The 27943-nt window shown below is 36.0% G+C and overlaps 1 protein-coding gene across 1 annotated transcript in view; it reads left to right on the top strand.

The window, feature by feature from the left end:
• The first annotated feature begins 9681 nt into the window (after nucleotides 1-9681).
• The window catches only part of LOC125224850 (ras-related and estrogen-regulated growth inhibitor-like protein), a 29189-nt gene continuing 10927 nt past the window's right edge, over nucleotides 9682-27943 (top strand). Inside the window, exons 1-2 of the mRNA XM_048128349.1 lie at nucleotides 9682-9935; nucleotides 27739-27795. Of these exons, the coding sequence (XP_047984306.1) occupies nucleotides 9872-9935; nucleotides 27739-27795 (121 nt within the window). The 5' untranslated portion in view covers nucleotides 9682-9871. The remainder of the gene's footprint in view (nucleotides 9936-27738; nucleotides 27796-27943) is intronic.

Raw genomic sequence — 27943 nt, 5'->3', positions numbered from 1 at the left:
CGGACGGACGGACGGACGGACGGACAGACAGACATGGCGAAACTATAAGGGTTCCTAGTTGACTACGGAACCCTAAAAACACTACGTGACGTCACGCGAGGCAAGTCCATTGGGCGTTTAGTGTTTTGTATTCGATATCAGTTATATGACTTCACCACGTTAAATATTGCCGGTTATAAAAAGTACATCCTGTATTTTGCTTTATAATCCTGTATTTTCTACATATAAATTCCTCACCATTTTAAGATATAATATGATCTCGTACCAACGTCGATCCCCACATTTACTTCAAAATAAAATATGAATAATCGGCGGCGCGTGTGTTAGCTCATTGAATTATATATATTTTATGTATGTGGATTCATATTGAAAGATAAGCGCTCAGCTACCTACATAGTGAGTGACACGCTTAAATATAAGTCTAAAGTACTTAGATGATAAATCGCATTATTTTATTTGGCAGTAGTAGTAGTAGATTCCACGATGTATACTAAATTTATTATTTATAAATTAAATTATTTACTGACGCATGTGGAAAATAGGTATATTAAATTAAAATTGTTACTCTAGTAGTCTTATCAAATACAACCCTTTCAGGCTTAGCATTAAATAGCGTGATGGGCACAGTTGAAATAAATTTTGGCGTTTTGTACACAACGTGCGGTTTGTCGAATGTCGAGAGAGGTCATTGCCCTTCCCCGCTGCCGCGCCACGGCCGCGCGGTCGGTATCATAATACCTACACTACCCGCGTCACTGCGCTCGCTTGACTTGATCGAACGCAAATATTAATACCGTATTATTTTTCGAAGCATTCTATTAAACTTACCCAAATTCACGTATCTTATTTATCTTGTCTTTTTAGTTAATAAGATAAGAACTCTAGTAACTTTAATATTTTTTTGGAATGGTAAAAACCTATTTTTGCTAAATTATCGCAAATTTTATCAAGCACTGGAGTAGGAAAACACAATTTCAGTTTATTGATATATTTAAAGGAGGCAATGCGACGTTTCTTATTTTTTTTAACATGAATATTTTTTTGTGTCTGTTTCGCTAGGTATGACAAATTGTCATATAGCACTCGAGTAAATTGACCCAAACTACGTATACACGCTAAAAATATCATTCTAAATGCAATACAGTTACATTTTTTCTCTCGAATATTTTTTTTACCACATTAGGTCAAATTAAAAATTATAACCACAAATTACCAAATTACTAAAAAAGCACCCTAGGAATGTGACCCAAAACGAAATGTTAAATTTATATGTTATCAATGTATTTATAAACGAAAACAAAATCGACTTTAATATTTTTTTAACTTAGGGCCCAAAATATAGCCAGCGCCGCAGGACTATAACCCTGTCGCTGTCCCTGTCCCTGTCCCTGTCCCTGTCCTTGGCCCTGTCCCTGTCCTTGCCCCTGTAAAATTATCATGCTAGGAGGTGAACTTTGAAAAATCCTTTCTTAGTGCTCCTCTAAGGAACTTCCGTGTCAATTTGAAATCTCTTGAACCAGAAGTAAAGATAAAAACTAAAGCTATATTACTTATGGCTATTTTGGATATTTTAACCCCATTGCACAACAACAGGGGAGAAAATTTCTTTTCCACCTCATTAGATTTTAAAATCGTTGTATTTATCGTGATCAGCGACCCGATAAACCATAAAAACGATACCCTTATTGTGTTTGTGACTTTACCCCCTTTGCACCCCTTTAGGGGTCAAGTTTTCAAAAAACCTGAAACATGTATTTAGTCATATGTCTTTAGGAATCCTCCTGTGAAGTTTCGAATAAAATAGTCAAACTAATCTTGTTTCCCCATACAAACTTTGAACCCCCATTTCACCCTTTTAAGAGGAAAATTTTGAAAAATCCTTTCTTAGTTCTCCTCTACGCCATATATGCCAAATTTGATATCTCTAGGACCAGCGGTTTCGGCTGTGTTGATATGTCAATCAGTCAGTCAATATCTTCTTTTATATATTTAAACCCCATTGCACCACAACAGGGGAGAAGGTATTTCACTTCCGCCTCGTTAGATTTTAAAAACGTTGTATTTATCGTGATCAGCGACCCGATAAACCATAAAAACGATACCCATATTGATTTTTTTACTTTATCACCCCCTTTTCACCCTTTTAGGGGTTAAATTTTCAAAAAACCTGCAACACGTATTCAGTCATATGTCTTAAGGAATCTTCCTGTGAAGTTTCGAATAAAATAGTCAAACTAATCTTGTTTCAATGTTCATAACTATTCCAAATTTCAAGTCGATAGCATAATTAGTTCTCGAGATATTTAGAAATGTGACAGACAGACAGAGCGTCGCCATAAGGGTTCCTTTTGTACCTTTTTGATACGGAACCCTAAAAACGATTTTAGCACATTTATATTATTTTTAAAGAGCTATCGATTGGCGAGACACACGTTAATTTTATTGGAAAAATATTTTTTCACCTTTAGCAAGGACAACGACCATATAATACCGGGACAGACAAAGCTCATACAAAAAAGCGTACCTCTGAAATGTGTGGGCCTTTTAGGCTTAAAATTAGATGGCGCTGTTCGCAGCCTGGAAGCGGCCAAGATCATATTTTCTCCAAATATTTTTGCGTGTTTTTATTTTTTATAGGAACAAATGACATATTTCTTTACACGTAACAATGTTACTGTCAGTGTCAAGTGTCAATGTCACTGGCGAAATAGCCCACTGATGGTACGATGAAAATGTAAAAGTATTGTCGCATACTAATTTAACATAATTTATATAACCAGAACGTAAACAAGTTAAAATGTCTACTAAAATTGACACTCAAAACCACTTCAATTAAAAGTATTTATGTGTTGCAGTTGCAGCTTTATTTGGGTGCAAAAATACCGTTATCATTTACCTTGTCTACTGTCAACATGTCACCGACTATCGAAAATGTTATGTTTTTATCGTTGATTAAAACGGACATGCGGAGGTCATGTTGAACGTGTAAAATTACAAAAAAACTTCATTTCACAGTGAAGTTATATATTATATCCTTAATGCATGTACTTAACCCTTAGTGGTTGTACCGTGACTATTAGCTTTATACAGGCCTATTAAATAAAATACGCCGTATTCGTTTTTTATATTTTTAAAATAAGTAGAAAATATATTTAAATGGACATAGACATCTCATAAGAGTCGAACCTCATCAACAACATCACACTTTAGTAAAACAATTTTTCTATCACATATGTATCTAAATACCTAATCTTTTATAATGAATGTGGTTTCATAATCGACCAACGCAGATCACATCACAGGTGAATATAAAAATATTGATCAGTTTATCATTTCGGCTCGAACACGGATGAGTATAATAAAACAAAAGCAGGCCTACTTCTGTCGGCGCTGTAATTAATTGAGTATTATTTTATATTAAATTAAATTCGGTGTGGGCCGGCCCTGCTAGTGTTGTCGAACAAATCGTGTGACCCCATCTCCGCCAATTTAATAACGAATGAACGCACGTGGTCCTCTGTACTTCAAAACCATAAGGTCGCATTTGGTAGGTAACAGTCTGGAATATGCGATCTAAAGTTTCTGCACTAGAAATCCGCCTGAATTTTGAATTTATGTCAGCTTTTTGGTTTAATAGCCTCTTATTGTTTAGTATGTATAACGCTATTGTTCGCTGCAATCGCTGCACTTTTAATGACACGATTTATTTATCAGTAATACTCAACAAAAAAGAGAGATATAGAGAGAAAAGAAATTGTGATCTTATGTCGTATGCTTACTATATTACATGAGTAATTCCCGAAAATATTGTACATTTGGATCACGTCTCCGATTTTGATAAAAATTGGTAGGCTGATAGAGTAGTTTGTATGAAACCTTCCTTTTTGTTACCAGATTTCTATACATTTTCGGTAACAAAAAAGGAAAGAAACCTAGTGGATCTTGCTCAGCATCATGGGCTCTATCAGCCTACTATACCTATATACTAGAGACGTGATCCAAATGTACAAACTTTTCGGGAATTGCTGACTAACCACCAACTCTCACCACTACCAGTCAAAGACCTTATAGACTGGCGTAGGTAGGATGCCCACTTTCATATAAATTTAAACACTGTAGGTATGGCATATCCTTGCATTTCCCTTCACCACACCATCGTTCATGATAACCAGAAGATGCTCGTTTCGATTAGGCTACAACTACAACAAAAAGGTTATCAGTGCTCTTTCTATCTAATTTATCGTAATGAATTGGCATTAAAATATTAAAACTGCCAATATTTGGACTAATTGTTCATCCACTCGTTAAAACAAAAAAATAAAATAGCAACGAAAGAATATGTTCCAGGAATAAAGCCTTAGGCAGATGGACAGAGACGTTGCTAGCCCCTTTAAGCCGTTTATAACCACGGTTAACAATTCTATAGTCTCCGGATTCCCCACAAATCCCACAATGCACCGACGCTAAAACCATTATTACGCTGCACTTAATCCAGTTCGCCGAAACTAATACAACGCAATATTTACTAAAGCAGCGCAAGCTTTTGAAACCATAATAATCTTGAGAAATGTTTTCATTGCTCTTTTCAATGAACGGTTCAACTCAAGAGTAGGTGTTAACGTTGCAACAAGCGAGATCCAGAGATACGAAGCTCAATAGGCAAGTGTGAACCATTGTTGAGACCATTAACAAACGAGTTTTGACACGCGAGTTTGCGAAACTGCTGAGTAAATACACGATTTATTTAATTAGAACAACTTTAATTGAATGCATATATCGAAAATATGCAGTTTGCAAATGTCGCAATGAATTAATCAAATAAAATTAGCGCGCAGCCGACTGGACCAATTTGTTGCGCAAGATTGAGATCGAGATAGCAACGCGTTAAATGGAGGGTTGATACTATGATAAGGGAGGTATAATTGGCACTTACAGGAAAAGAAATCGTGTATCGTAAACATGGTGGACATTTAAGGGTCACACGGACATATAAAGCCGCACACACCACTTCCTATCTCTTTTCATATAATTCAGGGCCCGAGAGAACAAGAAGTAACTGACTTACCTCCCGCATCCTTGATCCTCATGGTAGGTACTTCTCGGTATGACACTAATACACCGTGTTTTTTTGTTTTCCGTTAAATTCGACACGCAGTTCGGTTCATCATCAGGAACCATCCTGTATATCGCTTTTTTAGTTTCCATACATAATAAGTGGATTAATTAGTGTGAGAGGACCTTAATCATAACATTAAAGTCACTGTCAAGTGTTTGACGGCACATGTCAAAAAAAATATCATTAGGAAGTGATAAGGGATGCCACACACGTGGTCAGTAATTTTTTTTTTAATAATTCGATAACCGTAAGAGTTAAGAGGCTCGTTTCTTAGAGAAATTTATTGTATTTGAACTAAAGAATCTTCCCTTAAAGTTAACGGAATTCAATAAAAACCGGCCAAAAGCGTGTCGGGCCACGCTCAGTGTAGGGTTCCGTAGTTTTCCGTATTTTTCTCAAAAACTACGGAACCTATCAAGTTCAAAACAATTTTCCTAGAAAGTCTTTATAAAGTTCTACTTTTGTGATTTTTTTCATATTTTTTAAACATATGGTTCAAAAGTTAGAGGGGGGGGGGACGCACTTTTTTTTTCCTTTAGGAGCGATTATTTCCGAAAATATTAATATTATCAAAAAACGATTTTAGTAAACCCTTATTCATTTTTAAATACCTATCCAACAATATATCATACGTTGGGGTTGGAATGAAAAAAAAATATCAGCCCCCACTTTACATGTAGGGGGGGGTACCCTAATAAAACATTTTTTTCCATTTTTTATTTTTGCACTTTGTCGGCGTGATTGATATACATATTGGTACCAAATTTCAGCTTTCTAGTGCTAACGGTTACTGAGATTATCCGCGGACGGACGGACGGACGGACGGACGGACAGACAGACATGGCGAAACTATAAGGGTTCCTAGTTGACTACGGAACCCTAAAAACAGGGTGTATATTCGGTAGTCAAAGCTATCTTAGCTTTTCTCCTAATATCTCTAGCACGTGAGCACTGCGCCCACACAAAGAAGTTTCGAGATTAGTAACCTTACTTACTCGTACAATACAAATGTATGATATTAGTATCTTGGGCTTGACATTTATTTTCAAATGAATATGATTGGTGCCTACCAGATTAATACTTCATATACAGATTCTACAGTTATGTTTATTATTCAATCACAAGTAATATTACTATCTATGAACTAAATAGTCTTTATTAAACAAAATTAAATACGTATGTGAAAATGTTTGTTACGCACTGAAAAATAAAGTTTCTATTCTAAAGAGATTTGCTTCTGAAAAAAATAAAAAAATATATATATTCATAGTTAAAAATCATCATAATCATACGGTTCTGGACGTCATCATCATAGGATTTGACCTTTTGGGATAGGAGTTTGACTACTGACTGTTAATATAATTGATTTATGATTACGATTACTGAAAGTGACATTCGTTAGCTCTAGTAGCTGAAAATTAAAAAATCTTCTTCCTTGCGTTATCCCGGCATTTGCCACGGCTCATGGGAGCCTGGGGTCCGCTTTGACAACTAATCCCAAGATTTGGCGTAGGCACTAGTTCTTACGAAAGCGACTGCCATCTGACCTTTCAACCCGAAGGGTAACTAGGCCTTATTGGAATTAGTCCGGTTTCCTCACGATGTTTTGACCTCATGAAAATTAAAAATATCCAATTATAAATTCCGTTGACGAAAAATAATTAAAAAAATTATAAACATTGAAGGCTCTCTACTTTTAATGTATTTTGATCACGTAGAGTTTTGATGAAGATGATACTACAAGCTGTCATGTTTGGGGGTCTGTAGCGCTATGTTACGTGTGCAATGAATTTTTATTTTTGATAATATTTATATGTACCTAATAAATAATTTTGAACTTTATTTATCTTCTACAACTTAACTCAGTTGTTAACGTGACAAAATTCTATGTGACTAGGAATCCAATTGACAAAATTACATAAGTTACCAATAACATTAAGTTTAGGTGTAGATAGATCTTCGGCAATTAATAAAATTAAATTTAGCGACTTATATTCCCGTAGCAACATTGATTCAGTTCGTAAACCTAAAGGGTAAATACTGCCTGTAAAGCTTAACATTGACACCCGATCGCTCTTGACCAATTTTTTACGACGATATCGTCGAAATCATGCCTGATTTGTAGCCCATCGCCATACCGGTTTGCGAGATAAATTTATTCGAGCACAATGTAGTTTAAGAGCCAGGTCCGTCGACACTATGACGCCGATTGCATAAATACGGTAAGGTCCGACCTTATAAGAGGAAGTTGTCCAGTAACGACCAATTTGCCACGGGAGACAGCACTCGGCGCGTTTTTTCTCCAGCCCAACCTTCCTTAATGAGCAGAGAAACGCGCACCACGCTCTAACTTCTATGCAAATCGAGGTATTTTCTTCGATTTTCGAAAGTTCATATTTGTGAGATCGCTAATGAAGGCTGACAAATACGGTTTACGCGTTTCGTTAAGTTTTACTTTTATGTAGATATTGCGTTGTCAGTCAGCGTAATCTATAACGCTTAAACAAATTGATGGTGATTTGTGCTATGCACGTAAACTAGCGCTTGAGTGATGAAATCGTTTGGGTAAGAAATTGGTTTACCCCAGAGTTATGGCTGCTCTAACTTAAATTTCCGAAGCATAGGTGTGTCTTTATTATAATATGGGCTCTAAGGCATAAAGCCACAGCTCTTAGGAGTATTAGAAAGATGGTGTCAATACTGTTAGACCACATCTTATAAAATGCATCAACTGACCATACACGGAATATCTTTAGACACTCGTCTTTGAGTCATTCATACGTGGAATCGGCGATTGGTTACATTTCTCTTCTCACTATTGCATTTTCTTCGTAAACTTCGTCTGTATTCACTGAAGGTTTTGCGCTTGTTATCTTTACTATTTCATTGGAAACGTGCGATCTTCTAGAAGACAGTTCGGTTGCCAGATTGTTGCACTCTTGGCTCCTCTCAGGGTACGGAGCGTAGCCGAATGGCACAAACGCTCACGAAACGAAACGCTCGTAGATTATCTCTATCGCTCTTGCGTATTGGCGCGACAGAGCCAGACTACCTTTCGAGGCGTTTCGCTTTCGTTTCGCGTCGCAGAAATGCCATTCGGCTACGGCACCAGGAGTCACATGGTTTAATTGCTTCTGATATTTTTGGGTCGAGGAGCTCAAAATCTAGCAGATGTCCCAAAAATTGCATGGAAATTGTAGTTTACAAGTTTCAATTCCGTCAGGTGCAAAAGTGAAAAAAAGTGAAATAGTGAAACAGACAAAAATGTGGTAATCATTTTTAGTGGTAGGATGCTGTCGATACTGAGAAGAATAATCTTAAAAGGACTAGAATTTTATTGTAATGATTGTACGTTATTAGTCCGTAGGGGTTTGAAATCGTTCTCATCTGTCCTAGATGCACTTGTCGCGTGGTAAAGTGGTCTAACCTACAGTGGGCGAAGGAAGCGGGGTAGCACCGGGCAGCGTAGGCGGGGCGGATCCAATTACGTCTCAGCAAGAACGAATTTATTGCGGCGTCTGCGCCCGCGACGCTCTCACCTTGACATGTCGCCGACGTGCCGATCTGGAGCAGAGGGCCTATCGCCAACACACAAGTTCGCAAATTGCTGGCATCTTTCTCTGTCACTCTAATTAAGCCTTAATTGGAGTAAAAGAGAAATATACCCGCTGTTTACGAACGCTCTTCGTGATTATAGCCCAGATCGTCACGCGACAGGTTTGCAAGACCCAAAAGACAAAATTTACGGGCCCAATTAGTATTGATTACCATTTTAGTAGCTTGTTTGCTTCTGGTGTTACGCGTAGGCTTCGGGTTACCGACATTGGTCTTAATTAGGTGAATAGTGCTGCACGAGGTACCTTGGCTATGTTATCGCAGTTATTTTATTGACTATTGTCCCATTATAGTTTGTTCCTGTGTAGTAAACTTATTCCTATGTAGCAAAAACATTTACTTAATAACGCTCAACTTACCTATTTTGATCTGCAAAATTGCATTAAGAAATTATGAATGAATTAATTGATAAATTCGCCATGCACTTTTGCAGCTCACTGTACCCAGCACAGAGCTATGTGTTTTTGAAAACGTATCATATGTATATAGTGCGATAGGGACGGCCTGCTATTTTATCGTCTATCGCGCGACCATGCTTTCCGTGCTCAGGTTTATTATTTAGTGTTCTTTGTTTTACCAACCTACGATAGACCGAATTTTATTTTATCCACTCTCCTACTTTATTCTTCATTTGTTTTCCTATGAATACATTGAGAAATTGGAAAAGACTTAAGTTTTTCCATTAGTTTATAACTGAACATCTTCTGCTAATTGGGTAGAGATCTTGTATTCTAACAACTAACAAGTTGTCTACTGACTGAACCATGAAATATTTATTCTTTATCATCCAGTATGCATTATCGTTTAACAAAATTTCCTATCATTCAACTCCCAATAACAACAAACGGCGATGCACTATCGTAGTAAATACGTCATCTCGTATGCGCTTACGCAGAGCGGAGGCTGCACTGCTATGCTCTCAGAGCTTCGAGATCCCGTCAGTCGCGTGAGATTCGTCGCGGCAGCCGGCTGGGCCCGACGCTAGCGCACGCAACCGCGGACGATATATTTTACGATACAACTTGCGATTTCTGAACGTCGCGAAACTCGTGAGTTTAGTGTTACCATGTGGTTTGCGAACTTTGGCGAGATGTTCGAGTACGCATGAGTTTGATGAGACTGTCGTGAAAAACAGCACAAATGAAGATGACTGTAAATCGCATTAGGGTGGTAGTGTTGGGGAGTCCGCGGTGCGGGAAATCGGGTTAGTATTTTATATTAGAAACGTATATCTTTATACAGTCGAGCGTAATTTAAGTTCATCCATTCATCATCAGAAAGGTTAGGAAAACGCTTGTAATTTTGAAATCATAAGCCATTTCGACGATGACGTTTTTGTACAAATATAATTATCAACTATTAAAATATGTAGAATTGGACTAAATCAAAATAATATTGGACTATTTTTTTATTTATTCATATAAAAAAAATATAGACTGTAGCGAACTTTTCAGACAAATAAATCAGTCCTAAATAATGGTCATCTTTTGAATAATCGACGAATGTTTTTCCGAATCCGAGCTTTTCTGAGCATTTCTTTTTTTTTTTGTCACTTTTATGAAGTGTGATATTTAAAAAAAAAAAAAATGCTATTTCTACTCAGAATTACTAGCCTTTTCAATCCTAGTAGTTAAAAAAATTGTCCCATACGATTTTTTCTTATTTTGTTTCCATTTTCCGTACATGTTGTATAGGGTAACAAAAGAGGAAAGTTAAAAAAAATGTATGGAAATTCTGGGACACTTTTTGTCTCCCAGTGAGATTGAAAGTACTCGTGATTCTGAGTACAATTGACCTAAAATTCCCTAAAACAATAAAAAAAAATATTGGCAAAAAAAAAAAAGAAATGCTCTTCTAATAACGATAAGTTGCCGTTTGCGACTATAAGAATTTTCGCTACATATCGGAAATATGGCGTTGTCGGCTACGACGACGTAGCGCTACAACCTCAGCAGTGAATGAAAATTGAAAATTATCTAACTACCTTCTTCTACAGTTTTATGTTTTATATATAGAAACAAATAAGAAAATAAATCATAACAAACATAAATACTACCAGAACAGGCATCTTCTGGGCGAGCTCACTCCATTGTAGGCCACGTCTTTGCCTTTGGCTAGTCTGTGGCCAAGAGTAAGCCCATTTATAATAATACCATGTGGTGTGGTGATGGGGTAAGAATTTCACTACCCCCTTTCTTCCCATGGTCCGTGGGTGTCGCAGAAGTCGACTGTGGGATATAGGTTAAATTGTGGCGTAGGCGAGAGGCTGGTAACCTGTCACTGCAATGTCACAATTTGGATTTCTTTCAACCCCTTTTTGCCAAGAGTGGCACTGAAACTTAGTAGTTCATGTGCTCTGCCTACCCCTTTATGGGATACAGGCGTGATTATATGTATGTATGTATGTAAATACTACCAGTGTATAATAAATGGAAAAATGTATAAAAATGTGAAACCATGACTAATGGCCATCAGGTTAACAGCCTTGCAAATTTGGCATGCACATGAGAGAATACAAGAAAACAAGTATTTCGGGGTTAATAATGATGTCCATTTAATTAACAGGCTAAAGATTGATGCCTGCGTAATTATAATTACAATTTGTTTTTTTACAATGTTCCATATTTGGATGATGAATGCTTTGCAATTCCTGTATAATTATGTTGAATTGTATGATTCATGCAAATAATTGATACCAGTATGTCACATATATAATATACATACATGCATAATATGCATATATACATAAATGATGTGTATTCATTTTTTGGTTTTTTTTTTGTAAGTGTAGGTATTAGTTAGAGCAAAAGCCCAGAGCTGCCCGACCTTCCTAATTTTAATAAGGATGAAAGTTTGGTATAATGTAGTGTTTATATCGACGTTTAATGTCTGCATATTAGCTAGTTCGGCCCGTCGGCCATTTTTGCTATACCTAAGGTTTTTTTTTAACTCTGACTTTCCTTAAATTCTCAAAGCTTATTTTTACGTATTTGTTAGAAAATACTGTTAGGAAATTGATAATTATCATTTCCTGATTATTTCCGATAGGTACCTCCACAAGTCTCCAATGCATATGTCTCCATTAAGGGATAAGTCAGCCTACATTGTATATTACTCTCTGTAATTGTGTCTCTTTTGTTTCCTTTATGTACAATAAAGCTTATACATACATACATATATGTACTTAGCTAAAATTGCATGCGAGTTCGCACGCCGCCGTCTAAATGAGCCCTAAAGCATAATATAGGCTTGTATGGGTATAAAAGTTCGACGTATACGCACATAATTATGTAACCTTGAACTTTCGTTCACTCATCAACATCATAGTACGCGCGATTTCAGTATAGGGGACAGACCATTTCTGAGTGTGCACGGAAAACGTCTCACTTTGTCGATTGCTATAAAGCCGCTTTGTGAGTTTATTCATAAAAGGTAACAGGTAAATCTCGTCTTAATGGTAACCAAGTGGGACGTTTTACTAAACACACTCACATTTGGTTCCTTTCGATGTGTCTTTTATATGAGGTTCTAGATGCTTACTATAATTTAAAAAATAAACATTGCTACTTTTTTATTTAAATATGTACATAATGTAAAATACCCTATAATGGACGGTGATGCCATTATGGACAAAAAAACACAAATCCTTAAAAATAAGTATCTAAAATTAGTTTCTAAAAACTGACGGCATTGTACCATAAACAAGAGTCATAGAGCTGCTTAATTTTGAAGTTTCATTTAATTCCGTTATTTCTGAAGGATTTGGCGGCAAGATAAAAGTCATCAGTTCACTGAAAAAAATATCAGGATAAATTCTTAAACTGTCCATGATTGGGTCCGTTACCTTACATATAATTTTGTAATCTTAATATCTAGAGAGAAAATGGGCAACACGTTTGTATATAATAATTGGTTTCGGAGCGATTCGCCCTTTCGTTGCAAAATATCCTGTAATTCCTCTTGAAGCGAATTGTATGTACCTACCTACCTACATATGTATATAATACAGATATGTACATATGAAGACGGATTGTACATATATACCTATGTATGTAGTCGAAAATTTTTGCCTTCTCTAGCAATTACAAAATCAATATAAAATGATATGGTGTAATTTTATTACAATGTCTTATGAATTCCTCTCATTTAATATTATCTTCTCATGAATCTATTCTTTATTTAAAATACACGGTGTACCATTAGGAAACCGAATAATTTTGACAGCGTATAGCGTCATAATATTAGAAGAGTAAAATGTCATATAAACTTTACTGGATTTCGCTTACTTTCAGAGTTATAAGCATTAAAAAAACAATTAATTATTATTTCTCAGAACAAAATGATATTTTGATGGTGATGATGCCGTTATCGGACATAATCTAAATATCCTCAATCAATCAATCAATCAATCAAAAATATTTATTTGTATAAATAAGGGTACATAATAGATGGGCAATACATTTTCATTTCAATCCTTATTTTACCACAGTTTGGCGTTCAAATATTTAATTCTTATAACTAACTTAGCTTTTATACATTATATGTACAAGCATGCGCTCTTAGGTATAATTTAAATGGCACAAATTAATTAAATGTCTAGCACTAATAACTAAAAATTATCAAAATAAATTAAATACAATATAAATGATTTTGCAATTATATTCAAATTAATTAATTTAATAATACATTTTAAATACTATAATCAATGGCTAATTCCCTAATTATAAATCACACTTTTCTAAAAACTCATTAACAGAATAATAGGTACATTCCATTAAATGTCTATACAATTTTCTTTTAAATAAATTAAATGGGAGTTCCTTAAAATGATCAGTGAGACAATTAAATATTTGTATTGCCATTCCATAAACATTCTTCTTAGGAAGAGATATATTTGTCAGCGGCATAAAAAGTTTGTTTCTATAATCACTTCGCTTTGATGTCATAGTAATTGTTCTAAAGCAAGACAGGTTTTTCCGAACAAAAATACAGATTTCGTATATGTACATAGCAGGTAATGTCAATACGTTTTTCTTTTTGAACAATGGTCTACAAGGTTCGCGAAAGTCGGCACAACATGCTGCTCTTATACATTTTTTTTGGACCTTAAAAATAATGTCTGAATCCACAGAATTCCCCCACAAAATGATACAATATCTTAATTGCGATGCAACATAGCCGTGATAGGCTGTCATCGCTGTGGATTCCGAAACTACATTGTGAAGACGATGCAAAACATATACAAAACGGTCTAATTTAAGCCGTAGAACGTCGACGTGAGCCTTCCAATTACAAAAACAATCAATGGTCAAACCTAAAAATACTGTTGACTTTACTTCCTCTATATGAGACTCCTGATAGTTAATGTCCATCGCTATATGATTACTTTTGTATGTCTGAAATTGAATCATTTTAGTTTTACTTAGATTGATATTCAAATTATTACTATCAAGCCAATTTACAACATCCCTAATTGCGCTATTAATATTTTCTTCAAATGACTCGACATTATCACATTTTACGAGTATTGTGACATCGTCTGCAAAAAGTAAACACCTATGTTTAATGACCTTTGGAAGGTCATTTATATATATCAGAAACATCAATGGGCCTAATATACTACCCTGTGGTACACCGTAAAAATTAGTTTGGTAGCTCGATCTGTTGGTGACTCTAACTCTATCATCAAAATTTATAGTTTCCACACACTATTTTCTGTCTTTAAGGTAACTACCTAGCCACTCTAAAGCTGGGCCTCTTATGCCATATCTATAGAGCTTGCTCTTTAATAATTCATGTTCCACAAAATCAAAAGCCTTGCTCATATCTAGTAATATAGCTACTATAGGAGTTTTACAGTCCAGACTTTCAGTTACGGCTTTTATTAAGTGAAAACATGCTAAGGCCGTTGAACTATTTTTCCTAAAACCGAATTGATATTCACTTAAAATTTTGTGTTTATTTATAAAACTTGTTAGTCTATCATACATAATTTTCTCTAGTATCTTGGATATGACCGGTATTAGCGTGACAGGACGGTAATTATTTAAATCCGTTTTTGGCCCCTTTTTGTAAAGTGGTTTAACTAATGATAATTTTAGACGTTCAGGAAAAACACCTTGCAAAAAAGACAAATTTATTATGTGACTAAGAGGTATTGATAATGAAATAGCTGATAATTTTAGGACCTTAGTTGATATTCCATCGTACCCAGTGGCTCTCGTGTTGTTTAGAGCCTTTATTGCTGTGACTACATCTACTGGACTAACTGAATATAAGAATATACTATCTCTACATTGATCGATACTATAACATCGTTTCTTCTGTTTTTGAGCTCTGTTGGTAATATTAATAAAAAAGTCATTAAATTTTTCAGCTATACTTTTAGGATCGTCTATCACTTTGCCATCCGCCATAATTTTAGTGATTTCATTAGTATTGAGCTGAACGTCGCAGTTATTTTTTATTACTTGCCAAGCCGCTCTACCTGGATTTCTAGAACTTTTGATAAAACGACTATTTGATATTTGTCTAGCATTACATAAACATTTTTTTAAAAGTTTTGTATACATTTTATATTTTCTTAAATGCTCTGTGTTTTCTGTGCATTGTATTGTCATTTTAAACATTCTTCTCTTCTTTTTACAAGAGATTTTTATACCTTTGGACAGCCATTTGTTCAAAATAGGTTTACTTATTTTTTTCACTCTAATTAAAGGAAAACATAAATCATAAAACATAGTGACCAAATCATGAAATTCATTAAAAGCTACATTCGTGTCGCTTTCGCAAAGTACTTGTGTAAATGTTAACGCTGACATACACTCTGCAAACTTTTTCAAATTGTCCTGACTGTAGTCTCTGATTGTTTCGTACCATACTTGCGGCTTTCTTTTAACCAGTTTTTTTACTTTTATATGGAATGTTAATGTTTGACAAGTTTCGTGATCAGACAAAGCTAAGAAATGAGTTTGAGGCATACAGTCACTTATATTGCTTGCAATTAAATCTATGCAGGACTTTTTTCTTGTCGGAGAAGTTATGTGATTTTGAAGGTTATAGTTAGACAGTGTACATACTAATTCTTTTTTAATATAGTTTTCTTTCAAATAGTCAATATTCCAGTCTCCGCAAATCACTATGTGCTTGTCTTTTCTAGAGGTAACTTTTTGCAATAATTGATTTAGTAAATAAAAAAAGTTTTTAATATCTGAGGTTGGTGTTCTGTAAACACATAAGATAATTAAATTGTACATAGGAATTTCTAGGCCACATGCCTCGAAATCATATTTCTGAGACCATGAGTTGACATAGGTTAATGGTACAAATTCAATATCAGTTTTTACAAGAATACATGTGCCTCCTCTTTTTCTCCATCTCTACAATAAGAAGTAGCAACGTTATAATTATTTAGATTTAAATTTTTTATTGATCCAGCTTTAATGAAAGTTTCACACATACACAATACGTCTATGTTTCCTACACACTTCTGTAAATCACAAATTGCAGTCTCTATTATATCCCTCGTTGATAGATGTCAAAAAATAACTGCAAAAAAGATTATTTTTTAGAAAAATAATGTAATTTTTTATTTTAAGTAGGTACCAGTTTTACGAATAACATTTACTTTTTATGTAAAAATACATAAAAAAAAACTAAAAAAAATGACACAAAAAAAATTTTTTTGGCGAAATTTGCTTGATGTCATATAACATTTTATCTTTATTTTGCCCTCAGAAATGCGTAATAGTTAAAATCTTTCTGTTCCCTCATGTTACACCGTGTAACAAACATCAATCTATTAAGAGGATACGATACCGAAGCACGAATTCAAATTTGAAATTTTTAGGTCTTTATCGCCGTCGCGCTGACGGGGGTGGAACCCACAGAGAGGCCCTGTGTGCGTGCGCGTGGCGCACGCACACACCCGCGTCCGCCGCCGGCGCGAGTACTTACTCGCGCTCAAGCGCTCTCTATATTTGTCTAGTTTCGGACTTCATGCATAATGTTTTAGACTCCGTGAAGATATTAAGTGTACTGATTTGACTAAAATGCAAATTTGTAATGTTTTAAGGAATGGTAGAAACAATTCCTTATCTTATACATAATGTGATTATCTTAAAAGATGATTTCTTTTAAGATAGTCACATTGTTAGCGAAATAAAGTTATTCGGTATGTGAAAAGCTAAAACCTTTTCGATTTCAAAGAGAAGCCATATTATAAGAGTAGGTACGTACAATCAACCAATTAATCTGAATCCTAGGTCATAGGCCAATCTAGACCCTTTCACAGTAAAAGTAAAACTGACTCTGTAGCAAATAAAGGACGGTGTCAATACAACAGGGTTCTAGAGTGGCCTAGGATTCTACATAATTGGTTGACAGTATCTACCTACCAAAAATGTATGTGAATCTTATTCTTTTTTTTTTGCACATATTTGACAGAAGTGACAGCGTAGGAAAATTTAACTAGGTAACAATTTGGTACCTATTATACTTACCAGACACCGGATTATGTTCAAAGGTAATTAGAACTTTTTAGCAGAATTCTAACAAAAAATCTGCCAAACAAAATCTTATTGCATATGAAGCATAAGGACCTTTTTCAGATGGAAAGCTACATATGCATCTTATATTTCTAATTTTCTAGGGTTGTGTATACATATTACCTACCTAGCATTAGAAATACAAGGCTTAGCACAGAACAAGACCAACCATAAAAATGCTTAACTAATTTGCCAGCTAAATTTAAACCTAGGTATCGGTACTTAAACGTATAGATACTTTTGATATTTTTATTATTTAAAACTTATTTATACTTACATATCAGCATTTCTGTTACCATAGAATTAAAACGTATATTACATATAACACTCATTTCATCTACCAACTAAGGGCATCTGTAATCTACATACAAATAAGGCCCGGTTAAAAGTCTCGAAATGTTATGTACATTTTATAATTAGATAAGTGTAAATGGGTCAAAAAATTGGGTCCATGTGCAATTGTGCATTAAGTAGGTGCACTTTTCCCAAATTGCTGCATGTATGAAATAAGGCCCATCAGTAACTTAACAAAAAATAAGGTATTTCTTACATACCGAATTAAGCGTAATTGTGTCGCTTAACTTCAAACCTGGATAAATCCATTCTGCTACAAGGTTAATATATATTTTTTATATATTCAATCTTAAAGCAGAATGGATTTAAGTACCCAAGTTTGAAACTAAGCGACACAATTGATAGTATGTATCTAGGAGATATTTTCTTTACAAAATCGTATTATTCAAGAGCGCTATGATAAACGCACGTCGAAATAAAGTAAAATTGACAATATTTACCGATGAGATTGTGCTCTGTGTGTAATGGTAAACAATAATAATATGAAAAGTAATTGTTTCAGTCAGAGCATATTCACTCGTCAATTTCGTCTTACTCTTTAGTTGTGAAACATGGGTGACAAAGGACGGTCGCCGGAAGGAAAAGAATAAAAATATATGGATACCTATATATATTATAATATTTATCCCGTAGGACAGCAGGTTACTTCAAAGTACTTTAATTAACTACCTAATTTTAATGTTGTCTTCGGTTCCCGTCGTCGTTCGTCGTTCGTCGAATCCCGGTAATATTTATTTGTGTGATGAGCACAGATATTTGTTCCTGAGTCATGGATGTTTTCTATGTATATAAGTATGTATTTATCTATTTAAGTATGGTTTTGTATTTATCTATGAGATATGGGTTAAATTGTGGCGTAGGCGAGAGGCTGGCAACCTGTCACTGCAATGTAACAGTTTCGTTTTCTTTCAACCCCTTATTTGCCAAGAGTGGCACTGAAGCTTTAGTAGTTTCATGTGTTCTGCCTACCCCTTTATGGGATACAGGCGTGATTGTATGTATGTATGTTATCTATTTAAGTATGTATTATTTATTTATTTATTTATTAGTATAACCTAACCACAAAATTAAAATTTTGAAAAAACCCCCGACCGTGACATAGTGGACCGATTTTCATGAAACATGGCTAAGAACACTCCCGACTAACTCAGCTTTCAGACAAAAAAAAACTAAATCAAAATCGGTTCATCCGTTCGGGAGCTACGATGCCACAGACAGACACACACAGACAGACAAACAGACAGACAGACAGACAGACATACAGACAGACAGATACGTCAAACTTATAACACCCCTTCGTTTTTTCGTCGGGGGTTAAAAAACATGTTTACATGACATTACGGTAAAACCATGCGTCACGAAACTTAGATAACAAAAAAGAAAAAAAAAAACAGTAAGTAAGAACATGAAAAAAAAAAGACAATAAAGTTTAAAACTAAAGAATTTATTTGGGCGATGACGTAACAGCGTGGCTCCGTTGCGTCGTTTGCCCCGGTATAGGATTCGGCAAGTTGCCCCGGAATCGCCGAAAAACCACACCTTTCGGCCAGAAGTCTGCGCTCGCGATGGTGTCCTGCGCTATATCGTCGCCTAGCACCCATAGTACAAGCTTTGCTTAGTTTGGGGCTAAGTGGATCTGTGTAAGGTGTCCCCAATATTTATTTAATTATTTAATTACCATAATCATAATGTAATAAAATGTGCATTTTTTCGTGGTTACCGACATGCATACCAACCATAAAAATGCTTAACTAATTTGCCAGCTAAATTTAAACCTAGGCTATTTAAACGTATAGATACTTTATATACTTTTATTATTTAGATCTTATTTATACTTTTCGGCAAAGCATTTTTGTTACCGCAGAATTAAAACGTTGGTAATACTCATTTCATCTACCTACTAAGGGCATATGTAATGTCAATGCAAACAAGGCCCGGCTATTAAGTTTCGAAATGTTATGTACATTTTATAACTTGATAAGTGTAAAAGGTTCAAAAATTTCGTGCAGTAAGTAAAAAAGTAAAAAGTAAGTATTATCACAGAATATATAATAGTACAAGTACAGAAGGCCCACTGCTTTGATGTTCACAAAATGCCGCCTTTTAAATGCCTACAAAATTCTAACAAAGAAACGAGCCGCACGTGCGCAGTGTCGGACGATAGGGCTGCCTATGGATTAAAACGAATTAATACTCAGATAAAATGTTATACTATTATATTTCAGTTCCAGTCTTGGGTAGTTCTAGGTATATATACAGTATATATATATATATATATATATTTGTTTAAGTTCCAACATCACAAGCCTTATTGAACTTTTCCGTGGGACTTAATCAATAGTAGATCTGTGTAAGATTGTCCTATTTTATTCATGATGTCTATTTAACTAAGCATTATTAGCCATTCACGCGGACATCGCATATAAAACTTTTAAAAAAACTCGCGAAGTAAAGTAACAATAGCAATTGCGAACGTGCGTTCCGTGAGAATGCGCGCCACCCCTGATTAGGCCGCGAACTCGCGGCCGCCAGCATGTACTTGTAGTGCGGCGATAGAATCGCGGAGTGAGCCGCCCCTGGTATTATTAAACAGAAAAACTATGGGTCTTATTTGATGCAGGTATGAAATAAGGCCCATGCCGCCCATGTGTCCACATGTTCACAACCTTCGATACCCAAGAAGTAGCGCTGCGGAAATAGAGATGGATCGGATATAATCTTCAAAGATGAGCTATCAACAGCGCCAGTATTTGAGTGGTGGCCTCAGAGTGGAAGGCGACCCCGCAAACGCCCAGTACTTATGATACACAATACACATAAACACAATACATTGTAATATTTATTGCCCCGTAGGACAGCAGGCTACCCCACACTACTTTAATTAAGTACCTAATTTTGTCCCTTTAAACTTAATATGAAATAAAGTCTGCCTATCTTGACCACATTGACCTTGACGCACTGCTTGTTAAGACTTGAACCCCTCTAATTTAGAGTACCATATCCTAAATGCATAGTCCTGAATAAATGTGTTTTAGACGACAGACCGTAGTATAAATACTTATCACAAAAATTGTTTACACAAAGTTATAAAACTTAAGAAGCGAGCGATGGGCCTTATTTAGAGAAGTAACTATTTAGGGCATTTTTTGATTCTATGTCTGCGAAGAAAATATACAAAACGGCATGATTGATAAAACTTAGAAGAAATATAAGCACTGGGCCTTATTAAGGGCAGGTACTGGTACGGTACCAACCTGAACAAAGTATGTATTACTAAATAAGGCCCATCGTTTTTTTTAAATATTTTAAAACATGACTTAAATTATTAATATTATGTCTGTTTTTATTGTGTGTAAATAAGTACATATAATATGACTAATATAACTACTTACCTAATTGGTGTTCGGCAGAATAGTAATAAATAAACAATGATGACCGAATACCAAATTTTCGGCAAAATGGCTGAAAAGACCGAATACCAAATAGTTGCCTAATATTCGTGGAATCTATCGTAAAATACAGCATAACTTTATAATTGTTACTAGTAAACCAATGACGAGAAAAGTTATGCATGTATAAAATAAACCTATACCTGTATGCAATTGTTACGTACCTATACTTATAAAAATGTGGACTTAGTATTTCCACAGAATATATAATACAGATTCAAACTTTCACGATTTTTACACATATTTAAAATTGCAAACGGGACTTAATCGCGTATTTACTATGTTTTAAACACTAACCTCCGACGTTTCAAGGACGGCATTGTCCCCGTGGTTTCGGAGCAGACTGGTCTTTTTTGGACCACCAATTTTAAATATGAACATATAATAGTACTAACACACACACACATATAACTAAAAAGTTCGTCAACGATAACTTTTCACATCACTAGATTATCGACATTTAATTATCAAAACCTTAAAGATCATATTTGTCTTAGTCAACAAATATCTCCATTTGTTTACTAAATTCCTTCAGATGGAATGTTTCAGTGTAAACGGTGTTATGATAAGCTCACCTTGTTTTGTCTCGCATTGTTTTGTATTATAATTTAATTATTCATCTTATCATAAAACACACATCGTAATATGATGCATTACATGTTTTTAGCAGTGATAGATGGAGTTGTAGACATTACATGAAGAATGGTATGCACCGTATGAGTTGTTATTCTTATTATACGTAGGTACATATATACTCCCAATCAATTGTATTGTAACCTATTCAAGTTAAAAGGTATAAAGGTAAGGTAAATAGCACAATGTCGCTTACCATAAGGGTTACATTTACTCGTACACACATTATTTGTTAAAACCTACTCTTTATAGTTAAGAGACAATATGGTAACTTTTTTGTTAAGAACGGCACAATTAGTAGAGAAGTAGGAGGTAGGTATATGAGTAGGAAAGAGTGTTTGTCAGTTATGTGGACGCTTGAGGTTAGGTCCTTAGGTCATTATTAATAAATCCAAGAGATGTTTCAAGATTCTCTCGACTACGGCAACGTAAAAGGATAGTTATTTACGTTGCCGTAGTCGGGAGAATCTTTAAACATCTCTTGGATTTATTAATGACCTTAATCTCGCGTACACATAACTGACCTGTACTTTCTCTCTCGGTTACTATTAGTAACCTGCCCGGTGCCCGCTAAGCCGATGGTCTTGGGTTCAATCCTGGTAAGGGCATTTCTGCTGAGTCATGGATGTTTTCTATGTATATTTGTTAAATTCGCTAAGGAGAACAACATCAGCGCGTTGGTTTGGAGTATAAAGATGCGACAGTACATGCGCATTGGCGATTTATACTCTATACTTACATATTACATATACACCTATTATCGAACTATTAAATAATACTACACAAACTGTACGTGTAATTTAGTAGTATGCAATCTTGCGAAAAAATATAACAACGCAATGCTAAACTTAAAGCAGGTTCGCAGACTCCCAATGCGATGTAGATTAGAACATCAAAATGTCACGGGGAGTAGGTACGGAGCGCCGCATGCCGTATCGCTCCTAACATGAACGTCCGTACTGACGTCTGCTGACAGGATTATCCAAGGATCAACTGTACAGTCAGTATCTAATATACTGTGACAGCTAAAAGATCTGCTCATGGACATCGTCCATTAGAAAAATCGCAAGGTAAATATTATCATGTCAAAAATTTCATGAATCTGGCGTCGCATAGAACACGGCGTCAGCTGTCGCAAGGCGACCCACTTAGCAAGACTTAAAACATTATCACTTAATTAAGAAAAACTGTGTTAATTAGAGTAGAGGCGTTTAAAGTTGTTTAAATAGCTCGCATTATGATTTGCACATAACGTGAGTGTAGATCAACGACCTCGGTTAAGCGTTAATCGGACGTTTTAGCTTTAGCGTTACACAACGGTTGGCGCCAGGCGACGGTGTCGGGAAATCGCACTGACCCACCGGCGTCGAGTGTAATTGCGCCGCCCTAATTGCCGGCCGCGGCCGGCGCGGCGCTGACGGCTGACGGACCGGCGCGGACGCGCGTTTGCAATTCATTACAGAAAAGCGCTGGCCCGACATGTGAAATTGTTTTTAAAGTAGATCCTGTCTACGAGGGAGTGGCAGGGACCCGCGACCGACTAACATCGTTTAGCTCGTCCCGTAGCAAAGCGGCGACTACGATTTAAATTATTCTCGGAGCTCATTACCGGAGCCGCCGTACGTTATTTACAGGTCATAATGTCCGTTAGTCGTTTATAATTTCATTGGTGCTTAATGCAGTTTATCCCTTATCTGGTGTCGGCATAACTAGGCCAGTCTCGAGATGATATGCATCTCGTATGAACGGTTTTTAAATCGACCGGTTAAAACAATTAACTTGGGTCAATAAAGCATAATATTAACGATCTGCCATCACGTTCCCTGGAAGTTGATTAAGTGTATTCGTGGGGTGAAATTTGAAAGGCACAGACAGCGACTAAAAATAAACTTGGAAATCGTTTTTGGTGTCGAGAATCTGTCGCAATGTCAATTAAGACCGCAGACTGTGCAGCACTATATTGACATGCATTTATAAAGGCCTATATTTCCGAAGGAGATAAAATCGTAAAAAAAATCCCGACGGATCACAATTCGTACGGTTCAACCGCATTAGCATGTGAACGTCTATTGACTGCAAACCGCGTTAGTGGTTGGAATCTCTTCACTTCGGGCGATACCAAATTACCAATTTCGTTTGTAATCATATTAATATTGATTTCGAAATTAACTGGCAGCTGGAGAGTTTATTGATTTATCCAGGCACAATGAAGTATGTTAAATAAGTGACCAATCACTTTATTCAATTTTGTCGCCGCAACTATATCCTGTGCCTTTAGCCTTTGATAACCTTTTTTATAGCAACAATTAAATGTATTGTTAAAAGCCCTTATAGGTACAGTATAATTATGTGTATCATCATTAATCAGCCACATCGAATCTGTTTTTTGTGGCATCAAAATAAACAAATTCGATTAATATATTCGATGTATTTCAGTTTAAAAGCGTATCGAACGTGTACTAAAATCCAGAAGAGAATTTCAAATATTATTATCCGAGAAGATAGGTATCCAAGGCGAAGAGACAAGGTTATTATGATATTGTAGGATACCTCCTACCGGCATAGCGAATGATATTCCACTTTGTGTGGTAGGGCACAGCACAGCGGATATCATTTCGCTCGAATCTAGAGCAGAGCCCAACTGGGGAAGTACCTCCGCCGCAGCCAAATATGTAGCACTAGAACCTACTCATAGTGTTGTGTTTCTGTTCCTGCCGGTGAGTAAGACTGCCAGAGCTCAACGAGAGTGCGGTGTGCTGGTGACGGAAGGACCTACGGAACTAAATTTGTTCCGTCTGTTGTCCTTTGACTCGTCGGAAACCCAAACCCTCCTTCCTTGGTACTTGTATTACACTCTTTTTTGCTGTGTACTTAACACAGCAAAAGGGAGTGTACAGTCGCCATCAGCATCAGATATATAAGAGCGCCCGAGGTACTCAAAAATATCTGAATACGCCTCTATTGCCTAGGCGTTAGAGGCGTGTTCAGATATTTTTGAGTACCTCGGGCGCTCTTATATATCTGATGGCGACTGTACAAGTTTCTAATGGGTTGGCAACGCGCATGTGACACTTCTTGAGTTGCAGGCGTCCATAGGTTACGGTGACCGCGTCCATCAGGCGGACCGTATGCTTGTTTTGCACCGATGTAGTATATACAAAAATGTATTATGAAGCCGTGTAACTCTTCTTCGTGCGTGCTGACCCGACACGCAATGGGTCCCTTTACACGGTCGCTGTCAGGACAGACAGAATATAGAGTATAGACAAGTAATGGTCTCACGTAGCCACAATTTCACGAGGATTCTTTTTATGCGCCTTAATGTCGACATTAACCACAGCACCCGCTGGACCCGCATCGATTTAATGTCAAACCTCTCCGTGTGAGCAGAACGAAAAAATGTTTCTGTAATTTAATATAAGTAGGTTTTTACTTACAAGTTGTAACGTACCCAATCATGGACAGTTTAAGAAAAAAATTCGCCTGTTTTTGATATATCACTGATAAATGTAAAATTCTACCGCTAAGCGTGTTAAATCTTGAATGTCCTATCCTTCTTTTACATTTCAAGCGTATTGCAGAATAGATACTCATATTGGTTTCTTCATAGTGAACAAATTAAAACTAGGTGTTTTTTCTCCAGTTATGGACGGCAGTTTTCCAGTAATGGATCCCCCATTATGGACAGTGAAATAAGTTTAAAATCTTACTTTTAAAGCCAACTTATACTCAAAGAGTCAATTTTATATACCATAAATAAAATTAGTTTGGGTTATTTTAACATAGGATTGTTTCTTGTAAATTTTGGTTTTGTAAATTGTTCCTTGTCCATTATAGGAGGTACGCAGTTTTTCGGTTCCAGTAATGGACACTCGCAAAATAACGCTGTTTCTTTATATCTTTGGAGCAACAAACTAGTATGTTTTATACCTTATCTCATGCTTAACGCAGTATGTAAAATTTATTTAAGTTTACACCGAGTATTATTTTTTTATTATTTTATACATGAACTCAACTCTCTTAGGAACATTACTAAGAATTCGTCTTGATATTTTTTTCAGTAAACTGGTGAATTTTATCTTGTCGCCAAATCTTTCAGAAATAACCGAATTAATTGAAACTTCAAAATGAAACAGCTCTACAACTCTAGCTTATGGTACATTACCGTCAGTTTTTAGAAACTAATTTTTGATACTTATTTTTAAGGATTTGTGTTTTTTTGTCCTTAATGGCATCACCGTCCATTATAGGGTATTTTACATTATGAATTTTTAATAGGTAATTTTCCTTGCTCTTTACCTACATTTTGTGTATATTATGACTATCTACTTAAAATGGTTATATTATGTACTTATTATACAAATATAAGGAAATGAGCAATTAAAAACTAATTTTATAGTGACACCTTGGAAGAAAGTGGAGATAATCGTCAGCAAGCTGTATATCCTAGATGCGTATTACCTGTTTGCCGACAGGCGCATCAACCGACTCTTGATCGATGAGACTCGTAATCTATTAATTACCCTATAGATTCCTGCCGATACATCCATTGTTCCTCAGATAAAGCACCATCTATCAACCCACGTGGTGCCATGTTGCTTGATCATCGCAATTTGTCTTATGCCCTTCATCGGATTTAAATGATTTTTATATCGACATTAACTGATCGAATCGAATGTTTGTTTTTAATTCGTAATGGACTCCAAAGTGTTTCGATCAAATTAAACAGTCAGTTTTATCACCGAATGCGTAATCGAGTCCCGGAGAAAGTGTATGCACTTAATGCGCAGGCGAAAAAAACGAAAGGAAAATGAGAGTGTGGAATTTGGCATGTCTTTCATAAATTTCGGTTACCGGCGGTTCGGTAACGTTACGTCTTTAGGAATCATAATGCCTCATTAAGAACTTCATTCTTCACGAATGCTGTTAACAACCATTCAACTTTATTGATGCGGTAACTTGGTGGGTTTATCGAATGATGTCAATCAAAGGAGCAGTACAATGTTTAACGTAAACAGTTTTGAGCGTTTGTACACAATTATGGTTACAAATGACTTCTGATTTCCGGTTTGTTATATAGTTTGTAATGGCCGGCTCTTATACCTTCAGTTACGAATAATTAGGTAGAGAACTTTTCCTTTAAGCAAACCGAATTCTAAGAATTAAGTAATAAAATATCAGAAGTCGCAACCGAGATGTGCATCACAGAGAATGTTTGGTCAAGTTACCTTAATCGGGTGCCCTAGAATGTATCATGAATGCATTCCACCCAAGTCCATTGTCATGCGACGTGCAGTTGCATAAGGCTGCGTAGACGTTGCGTTGGGTAATCGTTTTGGGTCTAGAGTGCGACTAAAATGGAAGCGGCGATAATCCTCCCGGGCTAACACCGCCTTTGATGATAAAACTGCGCCCGGACTGGAATAATAAACAGCATTTGTTAGCGAGGGAAGGTACGAGTAAATAAGAAATTACGCTGCATAAGATTTAATGCAGACAACTAGTCTTTCATCAACTATCAGATCTGAGCATAGTAATTCAAACAAGAAAGTGCATCAGAACATAAATTTCCATCCGTCATGGAGTAGAAACTCGTATAATTATTATTATCCATCAAAGGGTCAAGTACCTATCTTCATTATTCCGCGCCCGTCGGTCGAGTCGTGGCTCGTGTAATGAACTTTTTGAATAGGTTCTTCAGCTCCTTTAGTGGTGGCAGGATTCCCTCGTCGTTTTGTAGGTAGCTGTCGGCGAAGGCTTTCTCCAAACTTGCGGAGTCACTGTTGTTGATAACTGTTTGTATTGTATACGTCCCTTGGATCGAAATACCGGGAGTGGAATGAAAAGACTAATCAATGCTTACAGCGCTTCTGATAGAAAGTTAGGAGGAACGACCTTAGGTCATTGTTAGCTTTATTACCAGGGTCATGATTCTGGTAACTTCGTGTCTATAAAAGGTGTAAAGGCTGATGTATCAATTATATCATAATTGAACTGTATAATGAGTTAAGTTTTTTTGTTGCAGCGGTCGTCGTGCGTTATCTAACCAAGCGGTACATAGGTGAATACAGCTCTACAGGAGGTGAGTGAATGTTTACAACCAAATTATCGACATCATCATAGATAATTATCAGAGGTCATTTCGTTCAAGTTGCTGAGATTATTGTATGCAAAATTACGAGATATTGTTACAAGCAATTGACGTCAATTTGCGCGCTGTCGAGTGCAAC

This window comes from Leguminivora glycinivorella, chromosome 3 (assembly GCF_023078275.1).
Source record: "Leguminivora glycinivorella isolate SPB_JAAS2020 chromosome 3, LegGlyc_1.1, whole genome shotgun sequence".
NCBI classification, from domain to species: Eukaryota; Metazoa; Arthropoda; class Insecta; order Lepidoptera; family Tortricidae; genus Leguminivora; species Leguminivora glycinivorella.
This window is presented reverse-complemented; position numbering and strand designations above follow the sequence as displayed.